This window comes from Cottoperca gobio, chromosome 5, assembly GCF_900634415.1.
Source record: "Cottoperca gobio chromosome 5, fCotGob3.1, whole genome shotgun sequence".
Taxonomy (NCBI): Eukaryota; Metazoa; Chordata; class Actinopteri; order Perciformes; family Bovichtidae; genus Cottoperca; species Cottoperca gobio.
The window spans coordinates 19,353,806-19,371,680 of NC_041359.1; the positions used below are offsets into that span (position 1 = coordinate 19,353,806).

Consider the following 17,875-nt stretch of genomic DNA (forward strand, 5'->3'; position numbering starts at 1 on the left):
TTAAAAAAAAATATTAACGTTTTATTAACTAATAAAACACATGGAGCGACATAAACTCCTAATACTCATGTTCTGATCATCAACTTGTTTACATTAAATCATTTTCTATCACATCCCAAAGGCCACATTAAAGTTACAATAGAAAGTGCGTCTGATGTCTAATAACTAAAGTAACTTGTTAAAGTATTTACGACGCCACAAACACACAGTCTTTAAATCCAGTAGTTTATGTTTAGCTCAAACAGTATTTCCCCCCATAAACATCTGTGCTCAAAAGGATCTGAATATATCTTACACACGTACAGTAACACATTAAACTTGTCATCTATGGTAACGTGCATTAAAAACAAGTATAAAACAAACTGTATCTCCTGTACATGGCTTGTGAAACAGTCGGTTATTAAAGCAAACTCAACCTAAAAGTGCAGATATTCTGGATCTTCCTTTTTGGCTCATTGATGGATAAACAAACAAATGATCAACTCAAACCTAATGACACATACAGGGCAGAGTACAGTGAACGACTACAGTCAGGTATCAGTCCGGGCTATGTCAAGGCATAGCGACAAAACCAGAGAAACGGGAGTGTAGGGACAAGAAACAAAAGTTCAAAAGTGTGATTGTGTTTTCATCAAACTGAGATGATAAGATAAGATGATAAGAGCTGATCTGACAGATTGCAGTATGTAGGGCAGGGCAAATGCTTTACCTGCGGCCTCCTCCCATGATCTGGAGCAGGAAGCTGAACAGGTAGATGATGTCCAGGTAGAGGCTGAGGGTCGCAAAAACATATTCCTCTGGACTTATAGTGTAGCGCTTGTTCCCTAACAGCAACTGGGTGTCAAATGCCAGGAACTGTTAAAGAAAGGGAGACGGATGAAGAAGAAACAAAGATGGTAAATTAATAATAAAGAAACGCTTTTTTTGTTTAGCTGGACGTTGAATATTGACGTCCTCAAGATTTGATTCTCACCAAAGTAAAGAGGATGGCTCCTCCCACAGCATACAGGGCATGTAACCAGGGAACCTGTGGTGTAAGACAAAGAAAAACAGCATTACAAAACACTGTTAAGAAGGACAGCTGGATGCTAATCTGTTTATCTGCGAGGCTAATCCCTTCTGGTTAATGCACACCCAAATAAAGCCAGCAGGATTAACCTGCAACTGGTGTTTAACTTCTTATCAATCATAGCTATTTCAGACGTCTTCTAGAAAGGTGCTCTTGAACTTACATATCCAAAAGGGACGACAATGGAGAGGGTGATGGCACAGAGAAGCATGACCATGCACAGAGAAAACAGGACGCCGTGACAGGATGTGACGTCGATCTGCAACAGATGAGAGGAAGGAATGGATGATTTATTTCAGTTGTTTGGAAGGAGTTTATCATTTGAGCGGTTTCTTCTTCTCACCTTGGTCTGGAAGCTGAAGACGGTGACAGAGAGACACACCAGAGTCGTGATTCCCAGACACAGAACCACTGATTTTGTGTTGTAAAAGCTGGAGGAAGAGAAGAAGTCTGTTACTCTGGAAAGGCTTGGAGGAGTTGAAATCAACGTCTAAGACACATAAACACACGGCTCCATCACAATGTGTATTTACCTTGACACAAATCCCATCATGAAGGCCATGCTCAAAGTCTGAAGAGAAGAATGATCACCACAGTTAGGGTATTTATTAAGTGTGTATGAGTAAAGAGCATATTAAATTCTGCTTTCATGATGAGGAATACTCACAAAGAGAACTAACAAAATGATATTCCAGGGAAACTGCCTCCTGTTTAGTTAAAAATACAAAATTAAATTCACAAATGTAAATCTGCACAGTTATAGTGCACACTTTAATGAATATTTGAGTTGTCAGTTATATTGCAAAGAAGTGTTACCTCAGCTCCCCACAGCAGGACAGTGCGATGTAGGTGGCAAAAAACATGAGACTGACAAAATGACAATGACGACACAAAACTTAGTAAATAAAGACAGAAAAGTGAAACTATAACGTGAGTTATTATGTGTTTTCACTTACTAAGACGCCATGTACAAGCTCGGATGAGTCTGGATAAAAAACCTCACAGGTGCGCTGTCGAGACACAAAATGAAATGGATTTAATTCATGTTTCAATAAAATTGGTAAAGACTTTACCAAAAGAGTAGTTACCAAAATGAGAAGAGACTGACAATCGCCACCGTCACTAGCAGCTGAACCATGAGGATGGCGTAGACCTGCGGGAAGACGAGCATAGCGTCAGAGCAATGGAAGAGGCAACATGATCAATTCTCTTCTGGTGTCACTTGTCTCATAGAGCTCAATACCTTCCTGATGAAGGTCCGCCTGATGGTCTTGTCGTCCCAGGCGAACTGAGCCTCCATCTCATCGTAGCCTGAAGAAAGAGGCACATGGTGTTTTTAAAAAGACAGCATTATTAGTATTATAAGTTATGGGAGGCAGGTTTGACTTCTACTAACATGATTTTGAAGTCACAACTTGAATGAAATGCAATATTATTAGGATTATTAATCAAGAGTACACATTGCAATGAAACATTTATCATATTAAAAGAAAACACTTTGACTCAAACAAGCATATGTTGTGTGTACTAAGTCTAGGTAGAACTTGAAGACACTATAGCCAGTGTTGTACATTTGTAAACAATGGAATATGTCAACCCACAGAGAGATGGGTTTGTACCTGCGGTCGCCTCCTGATAACTGGGGGGCTCATTGTCATCACCCACCTGCTGGGAGAGAAATATGGTTTCTAGGGCATTTCAATTTTTAATCAGAAGCATTTCTTTTACTCTCATACACCAACCAGCACAGTCCTAATTTTGCTCACACCTATTGTATCAGAGTGTTTAAATCTATGACTATGATTTTACTATTAAAGCAGACATTTCTCCACAACAGTTGTGTCAACACACAGCCTCCATGTTTGATTAGCTCAAAGGATTAGCATGGATGTGATGGGCCTCCATCTTTTCGTAGCCTGTGAAGATAACAAAATAGTTGAAGTAGAGAAACCAAAGGTTTATTAAATGAGCTCTTTCCCTCACATTATGTCATTTGATGATTTTAGATTTTGGCTGTGATGTTGCCATTAAAGGACACCAGACACAGACAAGCCATATCTCCACAATCCTGACTCAATTTGTATTTTTCCATGAGATCATTTATAGCGTATTTATGAGTAATGTAAGTATTTATTGCAGCTTAAAAAAACTTTTAGAAATGTATTAAAATGTAATTGATCTTTATAAATAAATAACTATGGAACGCATTACAAAGCTGTAGGGTAACTGTAAGGCAGGAAAGTTAAAAACATACCTTTCCCTTCTTCATGATGGTTGTCCCTTTTTGCACCTGTAGTTGCTGATGATGAGGAAGACTATTGTGAAGTCACAGGTACAATCTTTTTCTTGTCTTTTAAATCCAAAATAAGAAAAAACTCAGCTCCTCTTCTCTTGTTTAATGTTTTGTGTGGTCCTAAACACTGCGAGTTGCGAGCAAAAACTGTTGCGTAGAATAGTTGTTGCTCTGAATTTGTCTCCAGAGTGCGGATTACACTGAAGCTTTGTAGGTCTGCATGTGGTTAATCTCTCTCTAACCCTGATCCCACACCACCCCTATCCTCGGCCTAATGAGGTCGCTCTAGAAATGTCCAGGTAGTCCCAAAACATTGAGATGAACTCAGATCGTACCACTGCTGTTGCTTAACGGGGGTGTCATTTATAGCTCTCATTGCTGCCACAAACCTTGTTCCAGGACAGTTAATCATCCTAGTGTGCGCCAGACAGACTAAAAGGACTTACATATCTGAATTACATATGCATTACATAACTATTTTTGCTTCACTTTAGGGGTTAGGGGGGGGATTATGGCCACAGACATAGAGGATATTTGATAAACAGCATATGCATATTCATATTGTGTAAAAATATACTATTATATAATATGTTATTTTAATCAAAAAAATTATAATTTTATTGAGACTGGACTCAGTATGCACAAATGATTAGCGAATATACAAATATAGGAGTAATTGGTTAAAATATAAATGCAATATAAAGATATTTAGTGAATATACAAAGCTAATAGAGACACAATTCTCTTTTAGACTTATAGAAAAGTAAATAGATAGAAGAAAAGAAACCCAGCGCTGCCCCCGACAGACAACATCACCCAACCCAGACACTCAACACAAAAACACGGATCTGACATTATCAAAGTGCTGAAGATTGATAGCATTAGATTCTGTTCTTCTCCAAATATTGAATGAAAGGTTGGTCGATGACATCGCATTAGTTCAGCTGTTCCCTTCTATATCTAATCCATCTCCATCAGTATTGAGAAGATCATCCAGCCACATTTTAACATCAAGAGAGTTTATGATGAATGTTTTATTAGATGACTTTTGTGTCTTTTGTTGTTGTTGCAACACAACAGTGATCGTCTGAACTTAGTGTATGACATCATGTTTTAGTCGTGTCATACATAAGTGACTGGTTTTGTAACAGGTGCATCCAACTAATGAGATTTAAGTTAAGAACATTATGGAGCAAACGCATAACCTTTACCGTCAGTTATATCTATGATGTCTGGTAAACAACTGGTTACCATATCTTAATGTTTAGCAGGAAATATCATCTTTTTTCTTGCGAAAATATAGTTTGAAACCACAAAGTGTGTTTCCTTTCCAGTGTTCCCATCCATCCATTCACGTATTCAGGCAGACAGGCATACAAGACAATGAAGAAGACAAAAATAAACTAATTATAAAACTAAATAGTATAATCATTAAAAAAAAGACAACAAAGCCAAACTTAAATGTGCAATGCAATAAATACCCTTTGTTCCATTGCGTAAGCATACGCCGATTCAGCTGAGTAGTTTTCCAGTAACTCATCAGTGCGTGTTAAATAAAAGGCCTCTGTATACACTTCTTTCTTGTAGCCACTAGATGGCACCAGCAGACAATAATATATGTTATGCTGCAAGAAGAAACCTGTGTCAGACACATAGTAGGTAGGAATATTACTCAAATATTGTTGTCCTTTGGGATAAACCCCGTTTAAAGCGAAAATGCTCTCTTTTACTTCTGATAGTGGAGCAAGAGGATATATGGTGACAACACATACTCCACACTCACTTCTTACACATGCTACTGGTTCAACAATCTCATCATAAGGTTCCTGTAAAGATGGAAACGCTAAGATCTACAATTCATAATGACTGGGAATCTCTATCTGCGCATGTGATACGATCAATTGAACTTTGAACCCAAGGGTCCTCGTCTAAATCCTTTGAGATGCACTTCGATATACCACAGAGATGCTGACTCTTTATTGTTTAATGACACACACGCACGCGCGCACACACACACTGATTTTGACAGAATGGACATATGGTTTCTGTAATAGTCTTGGTCCCCGTGTCTAATCGTAAAATTACGTCATAAGAAATGTGCTCTTGTTGTTCTCACCCTGTCCAGTAGGCAGCATGTGAAGACCTCAAGAGATTCATAGAAATGAACACGGGTAGAGTCACCGCTCCAGCAGAGACTGTAACTGTGGGCTTTTCTTTTCTTCTGACGCAGTATCGAGAATAAAAGTTTGGCTGTGTTCAAATACATGGAGGGCAGATGGCCGAGGGCAGCTTTTGACTTGATGCTCATTTTCATTTCTTGGCATCGAGGGAGCGATACGTGCTATTGCTTAGAGACAATTTAACTGCCCGAGAATCACCAGTTGCTGATTTAAAATAAATATACTGGTGGATTTGTGTCTCCTGATTTTCATGAGGAGTCACATGTTCTCCTGACTGTTAGAGGGAATATTAATCTTAAGCATGAATTCCTACTATTTGCTGCGTACAGAAAGTACATGCATGTGTCTGATGTTAGCAGTAATTTAGCTTAATCTATATATAACATAGATATAACTGAACATTTGCATACGTAGGTCTCATATCTACCTACAGTAAACTGGTCTATTCAGAGACATATTTGCATTTATTACTGATCATCTCAGTTTATAGTCTCCCTCCCTCTGCATGGTTACTTGTTTATCTTTTTATTTCCACCTGATCCAAACTGCACTAGTTTACTTTTAAATGTTGTAACACTTATATCATTTGGAAATCTTTTACCTTTGTGATTTGTTATTATCATCATCCTGTAGCACATTGAAATGCCTTGGTGTATGAAATATGCTTTACAAATAAAGTTGCTGTTCAAAAGGTCTCTGTGTGTTCATGGCAAAGAACATCACCGTGTATTTATTGAAGTGCAACATGTACATTACTTGTTATCACACACTCAAAAAGCAAGTGGTGTTTGTAATAAAGCCCTAATGACTCTCAGACCTGGAGCATGATTGCCTGATTGGCTGTGTTGCTAGGCTACAGCTCCACGGTATGCCTCGCGGTACACACTAATGAGGGAAGTTAAAAAAGATGAGCACAAGGAAAAATGTTATATCACATTATTTAATAATGGTACTCTATGGTGTAACCATAAAACATTTACAAAATATTCACAAGGTGATGCAGTCAGTTGATAATACATTTATTTCAATATATATATATATATATATATATATATATATATATATATATATATATATATATATATATATATATATATATATATATATATATATATATATATATATATATATATATCTTCAAATAAAAAGTTTATACTCCAATCTATTATGTGTGATTTACATACAATAATTCAATACTAACTTAATTTACATATCTGCAAACTAACAAGGACCAAGAATAAAAGGTTATATACAAAATTTACAGGAAAACACTTCCAACATATATCCCATCAGACACGGTCTAAAATGACCAATTATTCCTCCCTGATTACCGCATACAAATACAATGCAATTAACTCTCATTTCTTAAAAATGTTATACAGTTCTCAATCACAAATGGGTGATTTTTATAAAGATTTCTCACACGGTGAAATGTTGTGAAAATAGCTTATGTCATTTCAACAGGGCACACACAAGCCGTCCTCCCAACGGTGGATTAGACATTTCTATTGTTATGTTATATATTGATCTAAGAGGTCTTCTCAATGTATGGAAAGTGCCCTTTACACATTGTAGCATGAAAGTACAGTAAGAAATCATTGTTGGTGAATGTTTGTACATGTTCCTCTTTCTCTGGGCAAGAGTGTGTGCTTCCCTCTTGTAGCTTTGTGAGCTGGAACAGGAGGACAAAGTCTAGTGAGGAACAACAGACGCTCTCTTCTTTTTGGTCTTCAGCACAAACCCCCCGAGGAAGAGGTGATGACTTGGTGGTTTGATGTCGACTCTAAGAACCCAAGGAAGAACACAGTCTGTGTTTGAATCTTTTTTTTTTTTTTTTTTTTTTTTTTTTTAGCAATCCTGGAACTGGAGGAAGAATCGGTTTGAGTTCAGGAGCCTCCACCGCCTGCTGCGCCTACGTCCTTCGCTGATATTTTTTGTTAGTTCACTCATAGTGTCAAACTTGGCACAGCACCCACAACAACTGCCTATCATGCACAGGCCAGTGTACTGTATGTGGCAGGCCAGGCTCGCATGGGGAGCAGGGAGGCTCCCCGAAGCAGATACCTCAGGAAGCTTTAGCTCTTTGAACTCAAGGATCTATAGCGGAAAGCCAAAAGCTTGTCAGAGTGGTGGTTGTTCAGGGTGCGCAGGTCCGGCAGGCGTAGCAGCAACTTTGGGAAGAGGGTGCTATCATCTGGGCGGCGACTGGTGATGAGAGAGCGCAGAGCTTTTATTAGATTCTCCTGCAACTGCTCCACTGCTCCGACTTCCACTATACCAGAGCGATCTGGAGAAAGAGAAGGGGGGGGGGGGGGGGGAATCTGGGTTAGACACAATGGAAATGTGTGCATACAGTTTGTGCTTTGTGTATTGAGTATTAAAATGCCTGCTTACCAGCAGAAACCAGCACCACAGCCATGAAAAGAGCCATCTCGTCTGGCTCCAGACCCAAAGATCCTAGCTTCTCGCTGAAATCAAACATGGAGTCCAGTAAGGTGCCCATGCCCAGAGCCCTCAGGGATGCCAGTGAGTATGTCTGCCCATTGAGGAAGGTCACCGTCCTCTCCTTGGGGTCGAACAGTGAGCAGAACCTCACCATCAGAACCTGTGGACAGACCAAGACATGGTAAGCAATAGAAAAGACTCCGCAGGATAGAAAAAGGAAGTAAAAGAACGTATCCCACAATTCCACCAACAAAATACATTTAGCTGGATGTACCTGGAAAGTACCGGATTTGAGCAGCATGACCTGATCATGCTGGCTGAGAGACTGGAAACCTGGGATGCTCTTTGCAAACTCGACTACTTCTTTGACAGCAGGGGTGAAGCACTGGGAGAAAGACTCCCACACCTCCTGACTGGAGCGACTGGCCGGAGCCACGGGACATGAATTAAGTGGACACGCCTGCAGGAGAGAGAGAGGAGAGAGGAAATAAGTGTCATGGACTTTTTAAATCTACATAAATTGACAGATATTCAAATAATCAACAATGAGGATGAAAGAAAAAGTCTCACCAGCACTTTGGCTCCTCCGTTTAACTTCCAGGGGCAGGGACCTTGGCTCTGGAAATCACCGGCTGGGTAACTGTTCCGATTGGCTGAGTAGGATTGAGATGATATGCGACCACTGACGGGGCACTGATTCTGATTGGAGGAGAAGTTGTACTTGGCGTTGTCGACGATAGTGGAGTTTTCGTTGTTGGTGGAGGAAACGGGGCAGCTTGTGGAGACGAGGTAGCTCGCCTGCTCCCCGTGGACCGTGTGGTGAGTCTGGGTAGCGGAGTGTGACAGGGAAGGTTGCTGCACTGAATTATTCCGGAATGAGGAAGTGCCAATGTTGCCGGCAGCCATCTTGATTGGTTTCTCGTCTCTGATCATCAAGTTGCTGTGGTAAGACTGCGATATGGAGCCCGCTCCGTCATTCGTCTGGTTCTGGGGACTGCAGGGGGCATCGGTAGGAGGCGACACCTCCATCTCCATGGAAGCGGATTCATTGAGACTGTTCATGTAGCTCTGCATCTCATCCAATAGTCTCTGCTTCTCCCGTTTGGGAATACGCCCAAAACGCACAGCTGAGGAGAATAGAGAAGCGTCCTCTGTTAGCATTTCCTGACGTCAAACATTGAGATCACTGCCTACTCATTAGTGGCAGCACTTTTACTGATACACATAAACACTCAGGCAGTTAAAATGATGCCACTACAGAGGAATAACCACTCATTGTTCTACATCTGACCCTCAAGCTGTCGTCTCCATGTGGAATACTAATCCCAAAACCTTTTCTACTGTCTAGCACAGATGTTTCTCCACAATATGGACACTTAAGCCTTCCTCTCATCCGACTGCCTATTCTCCTCTCCAGCCTTTACAATCCTCCCTTCCCCCCCCATTTTTTTTTTTCAATTCCCCACCTCCACTGACATCCCTATTTATAGTCCGCTGGATGCTACACCATCTCCCCCAGCATCGCTCTCTCTTTGTTTCTGTCTTCCAATTGAGCAATTGCTCTCTCTTTTAATGTATAAGTAGGTCACTGGGTCAACAACACTAAATAGGGTGTCATTAATAAAATGACATTGAGTGGAAAGTAAGGGTCCAAAAGACAAGAGAGGCAGGTAGGACAGGTGAAGAGACAAAAGGGTTGAAGGTGGCGAGCAGTTATCATGTTGTCAAGTCAAAAGACATTTTAATAGAAAGCTTTTTAGAAGCTTTGAGAGTCTTTAACATTTTTATTGTGGGCTTGGGTAGAACCAATACAAATATATTTTTCCTTTTTATTTCATGTGTGTGCCTGTTAAATTAAAACATGTAATATTTGGTAATAAATAAAATCTTTCCCTGCTGTCATCTAATGCAGGTGATTTTCTCGTATTTTGGCTTTTTGAGGTCAGTTAAAAATGTTTGCTCCAGAAAAACCATGATTTATTATCACCTAGTTTAGCCATATCCCGAGAGGTCGGAGTCCTGTGGTGAAATGATGCAGTAGAGCAGATTAACTGTAGTAATATTAATTTAATTTAGAGTCAAGCGCTGCAGGTTTTTATGATGTACTGAATAGAATAACATTATGTCTCAGATGACGGTTTGTTAAAGTCAGTGAAAAAAAGAAGAAGGTAAGACTGTACATCTTGGTGGACGCACGGGGTATTCTAATACTTTGTGCCCCAATTTCCCAAAATAAAACTATATTTGTCACAGTTTCTTCAAGACTGATGACTACTGGGACTCTAGAGCTCCTCTTGCCATAAATCAGACAGCCGGGCAAGGAGAGAGGACGACAGAGGGAACAAAAGACAAAATGAGGGGGAATGGAGAGAAAATTGAGCAAGAAGATGAATGGAAAATGAAATTGTGTGATGAGGAGTGAGACCTCCTTACGAACAATTTCAACGGTAGAATTATCTTTTTGTGAAAAGCTTCATCTGAACATCTGATTCTCCCTGTTACCCTGAATACATAGAAATAGAATCCTCTTCTCTACACTAAGGACAAAGGACATTTACACTGTTACTCACCATCTCTGGACATGCCCACGGAGAGACACTTCTTAAAGCGGCAGTGCTGGCATCGGTTTCTGTTCATGCGCATGATGAGACAGTTTTCATTCTTTACGCACATCTTGTAGTGGATATTCTGCTGAATGCTGCGTCTGAAGAAACCCTGGAGAAGGCACAAAACGAAGAATAAATGCTTTGAAGAGTGTCTTTTTTTCCCCCCGACATGTCTGTGTACACCCAATGAATAGAAAGACATGACACCGTGCTATCTTTTTCAGTCTCACCTTGCAGCCTTCACAGGCGTGCACGCCGTAGTGGAACCCAGATGCGATGTCTCCGCACACCTTACACAGAAGCACCATACCTCCGGTCTCTATGAAAGAAGCATACATTCATCGTCAGAGAGAGAAACGCAGTAAGACAGTGCTGGCAGGTAAACATAGAGGAGAACAAGAAGGAGAGAAGTGAGTGGGTACTTACTGGTGAATGTGCCAGTGAAACCACAAGGTCTTTTGGCCACTGTGGGATGGCTGTAGGTTGCAGACGATACTGCCGATATTTGGGCAACCGGAGCATTGTTTACTTCGGGAAACTGGAAGACCAATTTTGGGGAAGGAGTCCCTCCCCTTCGTTCCCCTCTCTGCTTCAGGGGCCCGATCTCCTGAAAGGAACCACCCTCTGGGGATGACGGCTGCGAGTGGGATGAGGGCGACTGGGTCTGGTATCCGCTTGAGGGGCTGCCAGGACTCGGGCTGGCGCTGCCAGATGAGCCAGCGTACAAGATAACCCCACCTGGAGGAACAGAGAGGGGCAGAAACTCAGTTCGCTGATCTTCATCTAGGCCATGTGAGTGGGAGTGTTGAGCAATGCTCTTCTTTGATCCAGTGAGCTTACTTGGCAGACTTTCACAGACCCCCCCCCCCCCCCACACACACACACACACACACACACACACACACACACACACACACACACAAAACCATGATCATGTTGGGAAAACAAAAATTTGATCTGATAAATAATTAAGAGAAAATGCCAGCGCTAGAGCTGCGACAACTCTGCCCCGAACAGCCTCTCGGTTTCTAATCTGGCAGATAATCACATAACCCACACATGGACTATTTACCCATAAATAACATTATGGCTAAATGTTACGGTCTGATGAGGAATGTTCTGTACAGAAGTTACATTTCTGTGATAAAATACGCTGTAATGTTTGATATCCTAGCAAAATTGACTTCAGGATATACATACATCTATGTGGAGAAGGAAACACTATGAAATGTGTATCATTCTATGACAGTGAGTCACTACACTTTCACAACGAGTGCCATGGACAGGCCATAAACAGGTCTTTGTTTAGGGACGTCACATCGAGTCGGAAATGCTCTACACCCCTCAACACGCCCCCACCCTCCATGTTTTGCACAATGTTCTTTCCTGCAAGATGAAAGCCTGCCCCTCACGTGCAGGCTGAGCCAGCCAGCTCCCTGCCTGCTTGCTTACAGCATTGAGTCTTTCCTCCAATCCCTCCTCCCGCCCCTCCCTTCTTCTCTAGCCTCCTCCCCTTCTACCTCCCCCTCCTCCCTCCCTCCCTCCCCACTGTGGCTGTGGGCATGCAGACCCATCTATCCGCCAGCCACCTGACTGGGAGCTCACATGGACTCTTGACACAGTTCCCGCCCGGCTCACAAGGCTCTTTGCGCAGTCCCGTGTAGACAACAGCAGCAGTACAATAACCAGCGCTAGGGCAGATCACGTTTGGAACAGAGGGCTTTAATGCTGTTACTACAGACTGGGAGGGAAGCAAAGCAGGGCACTGCTACCTTAAGCCACTGCATTCCACAGTGTCTCCAGAAACGTGTTGTCACGTTGTTGCTTGCCATAACTTTTGACACAATAAAATGAATTGCTTGAAGGTTTTACTCCGTTATGGTGACCATTTTATTATGTAGTCATATCACTGCTGTTTAAGGATGGGCAAAGTGCAAACCCACTGACACTAATTTACCCACCATTATAGCTGACATCGTTATTTTTCATTTAAAGTAACATGGTAATTAAACTAAAAATATAGAAGAAATATATTTCTGTATATTTTTGAGTTTGCCCTCCTTTTTATTTCGCAATTAGATCACTGTGTCAGGTGTCTAAATACCTTAGCATACAGATCTGCTAACGGAAACACACGTTCCATATTCATGTCATGATTGGCACTTTGAGAGCCATTGACAGCTCCGCAGCGCAGCTTTAATACGATGTTTCTGCCCTGGTTACTGCCGTCGTGTTAAGATATTTCTAGTCTAACTGTAATGGCAGAGTTATCTCAAGTAGTAACAATATCCTCGGATTGTCTACTCTGTCATTCTGCAAACCTTTCCTCTCAAGGACCTTGAATCCTGAGAGAGAAAAAGCCTCCCTCGTCTCTTGTGTTTTCTCTCCTTGAGAAAACACGTGCTGCAATTCTGTTTAGCTCTAAGTGCCTCCTTAATTCCACTGCCTGCTCACACGTGTCAACCCTGAATGCAAGGCACTCTGAGCCGGACGTCTTGTGTGGTGGTGGCAGCTCCAGTACCAGACAGACTGTGACACGCAATTTCCTGTTTGTTATGTGTGAGAAAGATTAAAGTTTTTAGGACATGTGGATCACCTGCAGAGGACAGGGTCACACATGAGCTCCACACCCACTTTCTACATTCAGAAACCACATCTCCTCCCCTCCCCCGTGAAAAATAAACATTCCATAATGTGTCTCCTCGTAACCATTTCCTAGAATCCGGTTTAACTGGGAGCCAGAAGCAGCTCTGGGAACTTCATCCCTGCTGTACTTAGGCACAGGCTACAACATGTGACCTGTGGATACACAGAGCCATAAGTAGTACAGAACAAACAAAACACTCCACCGCCCCTCCCTTTTGCCAGACCTTCCACTCTCATTTGTTCCAACCCTCTAGGCATGCATGCATGGCAGGACAAATGTAAAGGCAGCATGCACATATCATCTCTGGAGGGGAGATGCCCCCTTTTAACTGCCAACTAGTATGTCCTCTTTTATGTAAACATTTGCAACTGTACATGGGCTGTAAGCTCCACTCCACGTGAAACAGCTGGCCTCATGTCAAGTGTCTATTTATAACACACTTTCAAGAAAGCTGGTTCTCTGGCAGCCACAGAGGGCAACAATTGCTTTGTATCACATGAACCTCAAATTATCTTTTTATTTCTATATAAAGAACTCATGCCTCCATTGCATGTGGTTCCAGTATGAACGTTATAGAGTTCTGCAGTGCTAATGTTTAAAATAGTTGTATATGTAGATATTGAGGGTTCACCCATACATGTATAATAGACTAGAAGAAGTAGGTTATACTCAATCTTTAGATAGAAATACTATCCGACACCCGAATCGAGCTTGGCTTTTAACACGAGTTTAGCAAGTTGTGTGATCGTCTGTCAGGCTGACAACAAGGAGGAGTCTGGTTTCAGGACTGACATCAGAGCTCAACATTAAGCTTCTTGTGCCTGTTGGCATGAATGACACCTGTAACACATTCATCTACTTTAACATATTGGAAGTTTTTATATTTATATAAAAAAGGAGGTCCTGGCCATTCAACTTCTGGCATTAATGAAAAAAAACACTTTTGGGGTGACATGTATTGTTTTTTGACTATTAAAGACCGTAATGGTCAGGCAACAGCCATGCTTTTAAGTGACAGTCAGCTCTCTGTACACTGAAGGTTACATTAGATTTGGTCATACCACGGGGTAACGCTCAATCAAAACTATTCAACTACTAATAACCCAAATTCTTCATCGTAATTATTCAATTTAAACTTCAACCAATGAGGTACAACAAAAAGAAGGGAACACTGTGGTTGATTATTTTTGCCAGAATGTTGTGTAATACACTAAACTGGGTTCTAATGGGTCATTTTTGCCATTTAAATGGTTATTGTTACCATACCATCACTAACATATATGGTGGTGTGTGTACACAGTAAGAACAGGAACTGGTTGGCCATGTCACCCAAATCCCAATTTGAATATAACCAAAACTAGGTTAATGTGTCATTTCAGATACCACGGATGTCACGTTTAATATGGTCAATTATAATTACCAGTAAACATTTCGAACCAGTTAAAGTAACCAGGAGTAAGAAAGAGCTGCTAAACCTCTCTGACCCACTGACCAAGCTATCAGCAAATGAAGAGGAATCCCCGTGCAAACTCAGAGCGAGCAGTGTGCGAGCTGTAGAGAGGAACAACCGAGAGGGGAGGGGGGGGGGCTTGGGAATCAAGCGCGGCACGTGGATTCTGAGGCTGTATGCACGTGCTGTCAGCTCGAGGCGGGGTAAATGCGTATTTAAAAAAATATCAGGCGCATGATTCCCGCATTGTCACGACTGTTTCTACTTGCACTGGGGGAAGAGCAGATTTTGATGATAAAGATACGACCGTATTAATTGGCATCCAAAGACGTTATAATGTCTGTAGATTGTTTAGTTACCATAGAAAAATATATAAAATATATGTTTTGATATCCCTCGGTCTATATCACTCAATGGCTTGCTCTGACATGGTATCATCAATATAGAATCGGTGACAACCTAAAAGCGGTAGAAGGTTGTTTTTTGTTCTGGTTCACTCCCCATCTGTTCCGTAACAGGAGTGCTATAGTACAACCTCACAAAGGCTACGATGGGGGTATTTAATATAAGCTGTATGCATACAAGCACGGAGTTAACGGGACATGGTTTGACTCCGTTATAAACTGGTTCGCTTGTTTTCATCATCTGCTACTTTTAGTTGATGATTCAGGTCCTGGCAGAGCTGGATGTTGACTCTGAACTGGTTTTCAAGTGGTGGCCAGTACGTGGATTCATTTTTTTTTTTGGCACCAGTGGTTTGACTCAGTGGGCGTGGCTGCTCCTTGACATAGTCCACTCACATGTGTTTGGGAAAAAGTTTCACTTGAGCCAAAGACATTACAAACAACAGCAAAGTTAAATGAATCACACACACACACACACACACACACACACACACACACACACTGCAACACAAGTAGTCTGCACTCTCTGCATCTCCCCATAAATGCGAAACTATAAACTGCGTCTAAACTAAATCGCGTAGCGTGCGATCATCTCGTCTTGTAATCAATAACATGAGGTATAAAAGTGTTAAGAGAAGTGAGATGGGCGCAGAAAACTTGCTCGGGGAGGGGGGGGTGGGGGGGCGTTTTGGGTCGCGCTTCACGCGAGTATGTTTACATGCATAGAATCGGAAGTCCGTCGCAGAGATTGATGAGAGAGGACTTCCCTCTCCGTGCTCAGCTCATTCACTCAAAAAAACCCTCCCAACTGTCTGCAGCCCAGGAGTAATTGGCAACGTGCCATAGCCTATGTTACACAGTTGAACTACAGTTAAAGCCCCAAATAATATATCATCCCTGAGCGTGACTGTAACAGCGAGACACCGAAAAGCTGCACAAAATAGGTTTAAAACACAGCAGCTTCAGCTCTGCATGAATGAGAAATTGCATTAAAAAAGAAATATTAAGGGCATTGGACACTGTGTTTTATAACGACACGCAACGGAACAGGAAGAAAAAAAAAGCCAAATAAATTATAGCATTTCTACGTTTTGTACATTAAGCAGTTTTATGCAAGTATTGATTAATGAAATTATACATAAATTGACAGTGCTAATAAATAATCCCTAGAATTAACTAATCAAATAATAGCTAATATTTGATGTAGAGAAGTGCAACGGAATCTGCTCCCATTATGCACCATTGCCTGCTTCTTCTAAATGAAAGCTGTTTGGCACTGGAATAATGTTTCCATTAGATTCAGGCAAAAATACACACAGTACATTATAAAGCGTACTTACCACCAGGACTGTGTTCCATGTTTCGTAGTAGGTCGATGTTGTTCAGTTGTTCCGTGCTGTTTAATTGTGGTCGTCTAATGCTGGACTGACTGCTTGCTACCGAGGAGTTTCGATGATAAAAAGTGAAAGAGTCAAGAACTGCCAAGGCATAAAACGTGTATCCAAAACACAAACAGTGTCTTGGGGTTGTTGAAAAAACCCGGACAGCGAAGAACGAATAAAAGAAATATCTTTTTTTTTTTTTTTTTTTTATGAAATTAGAGCAGATCTCTAGTTGATCCAAATAATTTCCGAGGTGAAGAGACAGCACACTATTTGGCTCTGTCTGCACTCCCTATGATGCCAGGCTGTGGCAAGATATTACTGTAAAGTGCTTCTCTAAATTGCAGAGGTCCAAATGCGTCCAGTTGCTTACCATGTACAGTGACCACCAAAACATGAACGGAGTGGAAGTAGTTTAAACACTCCCACTCATCAATAAGCAACACGAGTCCTAAAATAACCCGCACGTTTTCAGGTGCCTGAGAAATGTGACCAGCTTTTTTTTTTCCTGTTCTCTTTCTGTGTGTCCCGCTAACCGCCTGTTAGTCGATGTGTATCAGGGATGTCTCTCCCTCCCTCTCTCTCTGTGTGTCACGCTCTCTAAAAACATTTCACCCCCTCCCTTCCTCTCCTCGTGCCCCCACTCTTTTTTTACTCTTTCTCACTTTTTCATTGGCTGAGAGCCGCGCGCGGAGACGGCACATTGGGCTCGTTCGACATTGGAATGCTGGTTAAAGCTCTACAGCATGTGCGCATGGCATGTGAGCTTACGCTGCCCTACTGACACACATTTTATGCTAATGGTTGCCTGGGCTCTGCGATAAGACAACGAGGAAACGAGGCAGAGAGGCAAAGGAAGCGAGAGGTCTCACTCCTTCCTCGTCTCCTGACTACTCGTTATACCTCTGTTAGATAATAGGACTTTATTGCCATGATAGAAACCGTTTCTGATAATGATGGCGGGTTGTGCAAACACTGCGAAGGTGATAAGTCTATTTCTTTCCCCAGATGTTTTTAGTTTTTATTATTATCTAGTGAGATATATAGCCTGTATTTAGATTTAACCTTTAGCAGAAGCTTTTAAGCTAAACAAACATTTGATGGAACATAATAGTCGGACTAGGTAATGTTAATATGTAAATATAGTAAATTCAGTTTTGAAAAACTATTTTGAAATTATGTAATTTATTTTTTATTTAAAAGAGGACAAGATAATATAAAATAAAGCTTTATTAATCCTCAGGAGACAGATTTAGCATTTCAGAACAAGAAACATGACGCTACAGGTAAGTAGAGAAAATGGCCTATAATATACAGATAACAAATACATCCAAATTAGCTCAGTAGACAACATTACACTATGCCAGTTTTCATTAATGAAATGTAGGGCTATGTGTAT

At 41.4% G+C, this 17,875-nt stretch overlaps 2 protein-coding genes across 3 annotated transcripts; both read right to left on the reverse strand.

Annotated features, from left to right (window-relative positions):
• faim2b (Fas apoptotic inhibitory molecule 2b) lies at positions 1 to 3,338 on the reverse strand. Its single transcript, XM_029432230.1, has 12 exons — positions 3,324 to 3,338; positions 2,689 to 2,737; positions 2,313 to 2,380; positions 2,158 to 2,222; positions 2,026 to 2,079; positions 1,886 to 1,936; positions 1,737 to 1,776; positions 1,603 to 1,640; positions 1,413 to 1,500; positions 1,233 to 1,328; positions 974 to 1,027; positions 1 to 855 (listed from the first exon to the last, which is right to left on the reverse strand). The coding sequence occupies exons 1-12, from the start codon at positions 3,336 to 3,338 to the stop codon at positions 706 to 708; spliced, it is 768 nt and encodes a 255-aa protein (XP_029288090.1). The 3' UTR covers positions 1 to 705.
• Positions 3,339 to 7,363: 4,025 nt separating this feature from the next.
• Positions 7,364 to 17,271, reverse strand: LOC115008464 (nuclear receptor subfamily 1 group D member 1-like). Of its 2 annotated transcripts, none has more exons than XM_029432077.1 (9): positions 17,142 to 17,271; positions 16,435 to 16,530; positions 11,020 to 11,331; positions 10,824 to 10,912; positions 10,558 to 10,702; positions 8,558 to 9,114; positions 8,262 to 8,447; positions 7,937 to 8,147; positions 7,364 to 7,829 (listed from the first exon to the last, which is right to left on the reverse strand). In XM_029432077.1, exons 2-9 carry the CDS (start codon positions 16,451 to 16,453, stop codon positions 7,618 to 7,620), a joined length of 1,731 nt encoding a protein of 576 aa, XP_029287937.1. In that variant the 5' UTR covers positions 16,454 to 16,530; positions 17,142 to 17,271; the 3' UTR covers positions 7,364 to 7,617. The 2 variants fall into 2 exon arrangements, with proteins under 2 accessions (XP_029287937.1, XP_029287938.1); XM_029432078.1 differs by lacking the exon at positions 17,142 to 17,271 and adding an exon at positions 16,850 to 17,122.
• Between the last annotated feature and the right edge of the window lie 604 nt (positions 17,272 to 17,875).

Bases quoted from the DNA above. Each gene is read 5' to 3' on its own strand.
- LOC115008464 (XM_029432077.1), bottom strand. The intron at 10,703-10,823 runs GTGAGACTGAAA...TGCCTTCTCCAG, and splicing joins ACGCCTGTGAAGGCTGCAAG to GGTTTCTTCAGACGCAGCAT. The intron at 9,115-10,557 runs GTGAGTAACAGT...TATTCTCCTCAG, and splicing joins CGTGGGCATGTCCAGAGATG to CTGTGCGTTTTGGGCGTATT.
- faim2b (XM_029432230.1), bottom strand. The intron at 1,937-2,025 runs GTAAGTGAAAAC...TCATTTTGTCAG, and splicing joins AGCTTGTACATGGCGTCTTA to TCTCATGTTTTTTGCCACCT. The intron at 1,641-1,736 runs GTGAGTATTCCT...TCTTCTCTTCAG, and splicing joins TCATTTTGTTAGTTCTCTTT to ACTTTGAGCATGGCCTTCAT.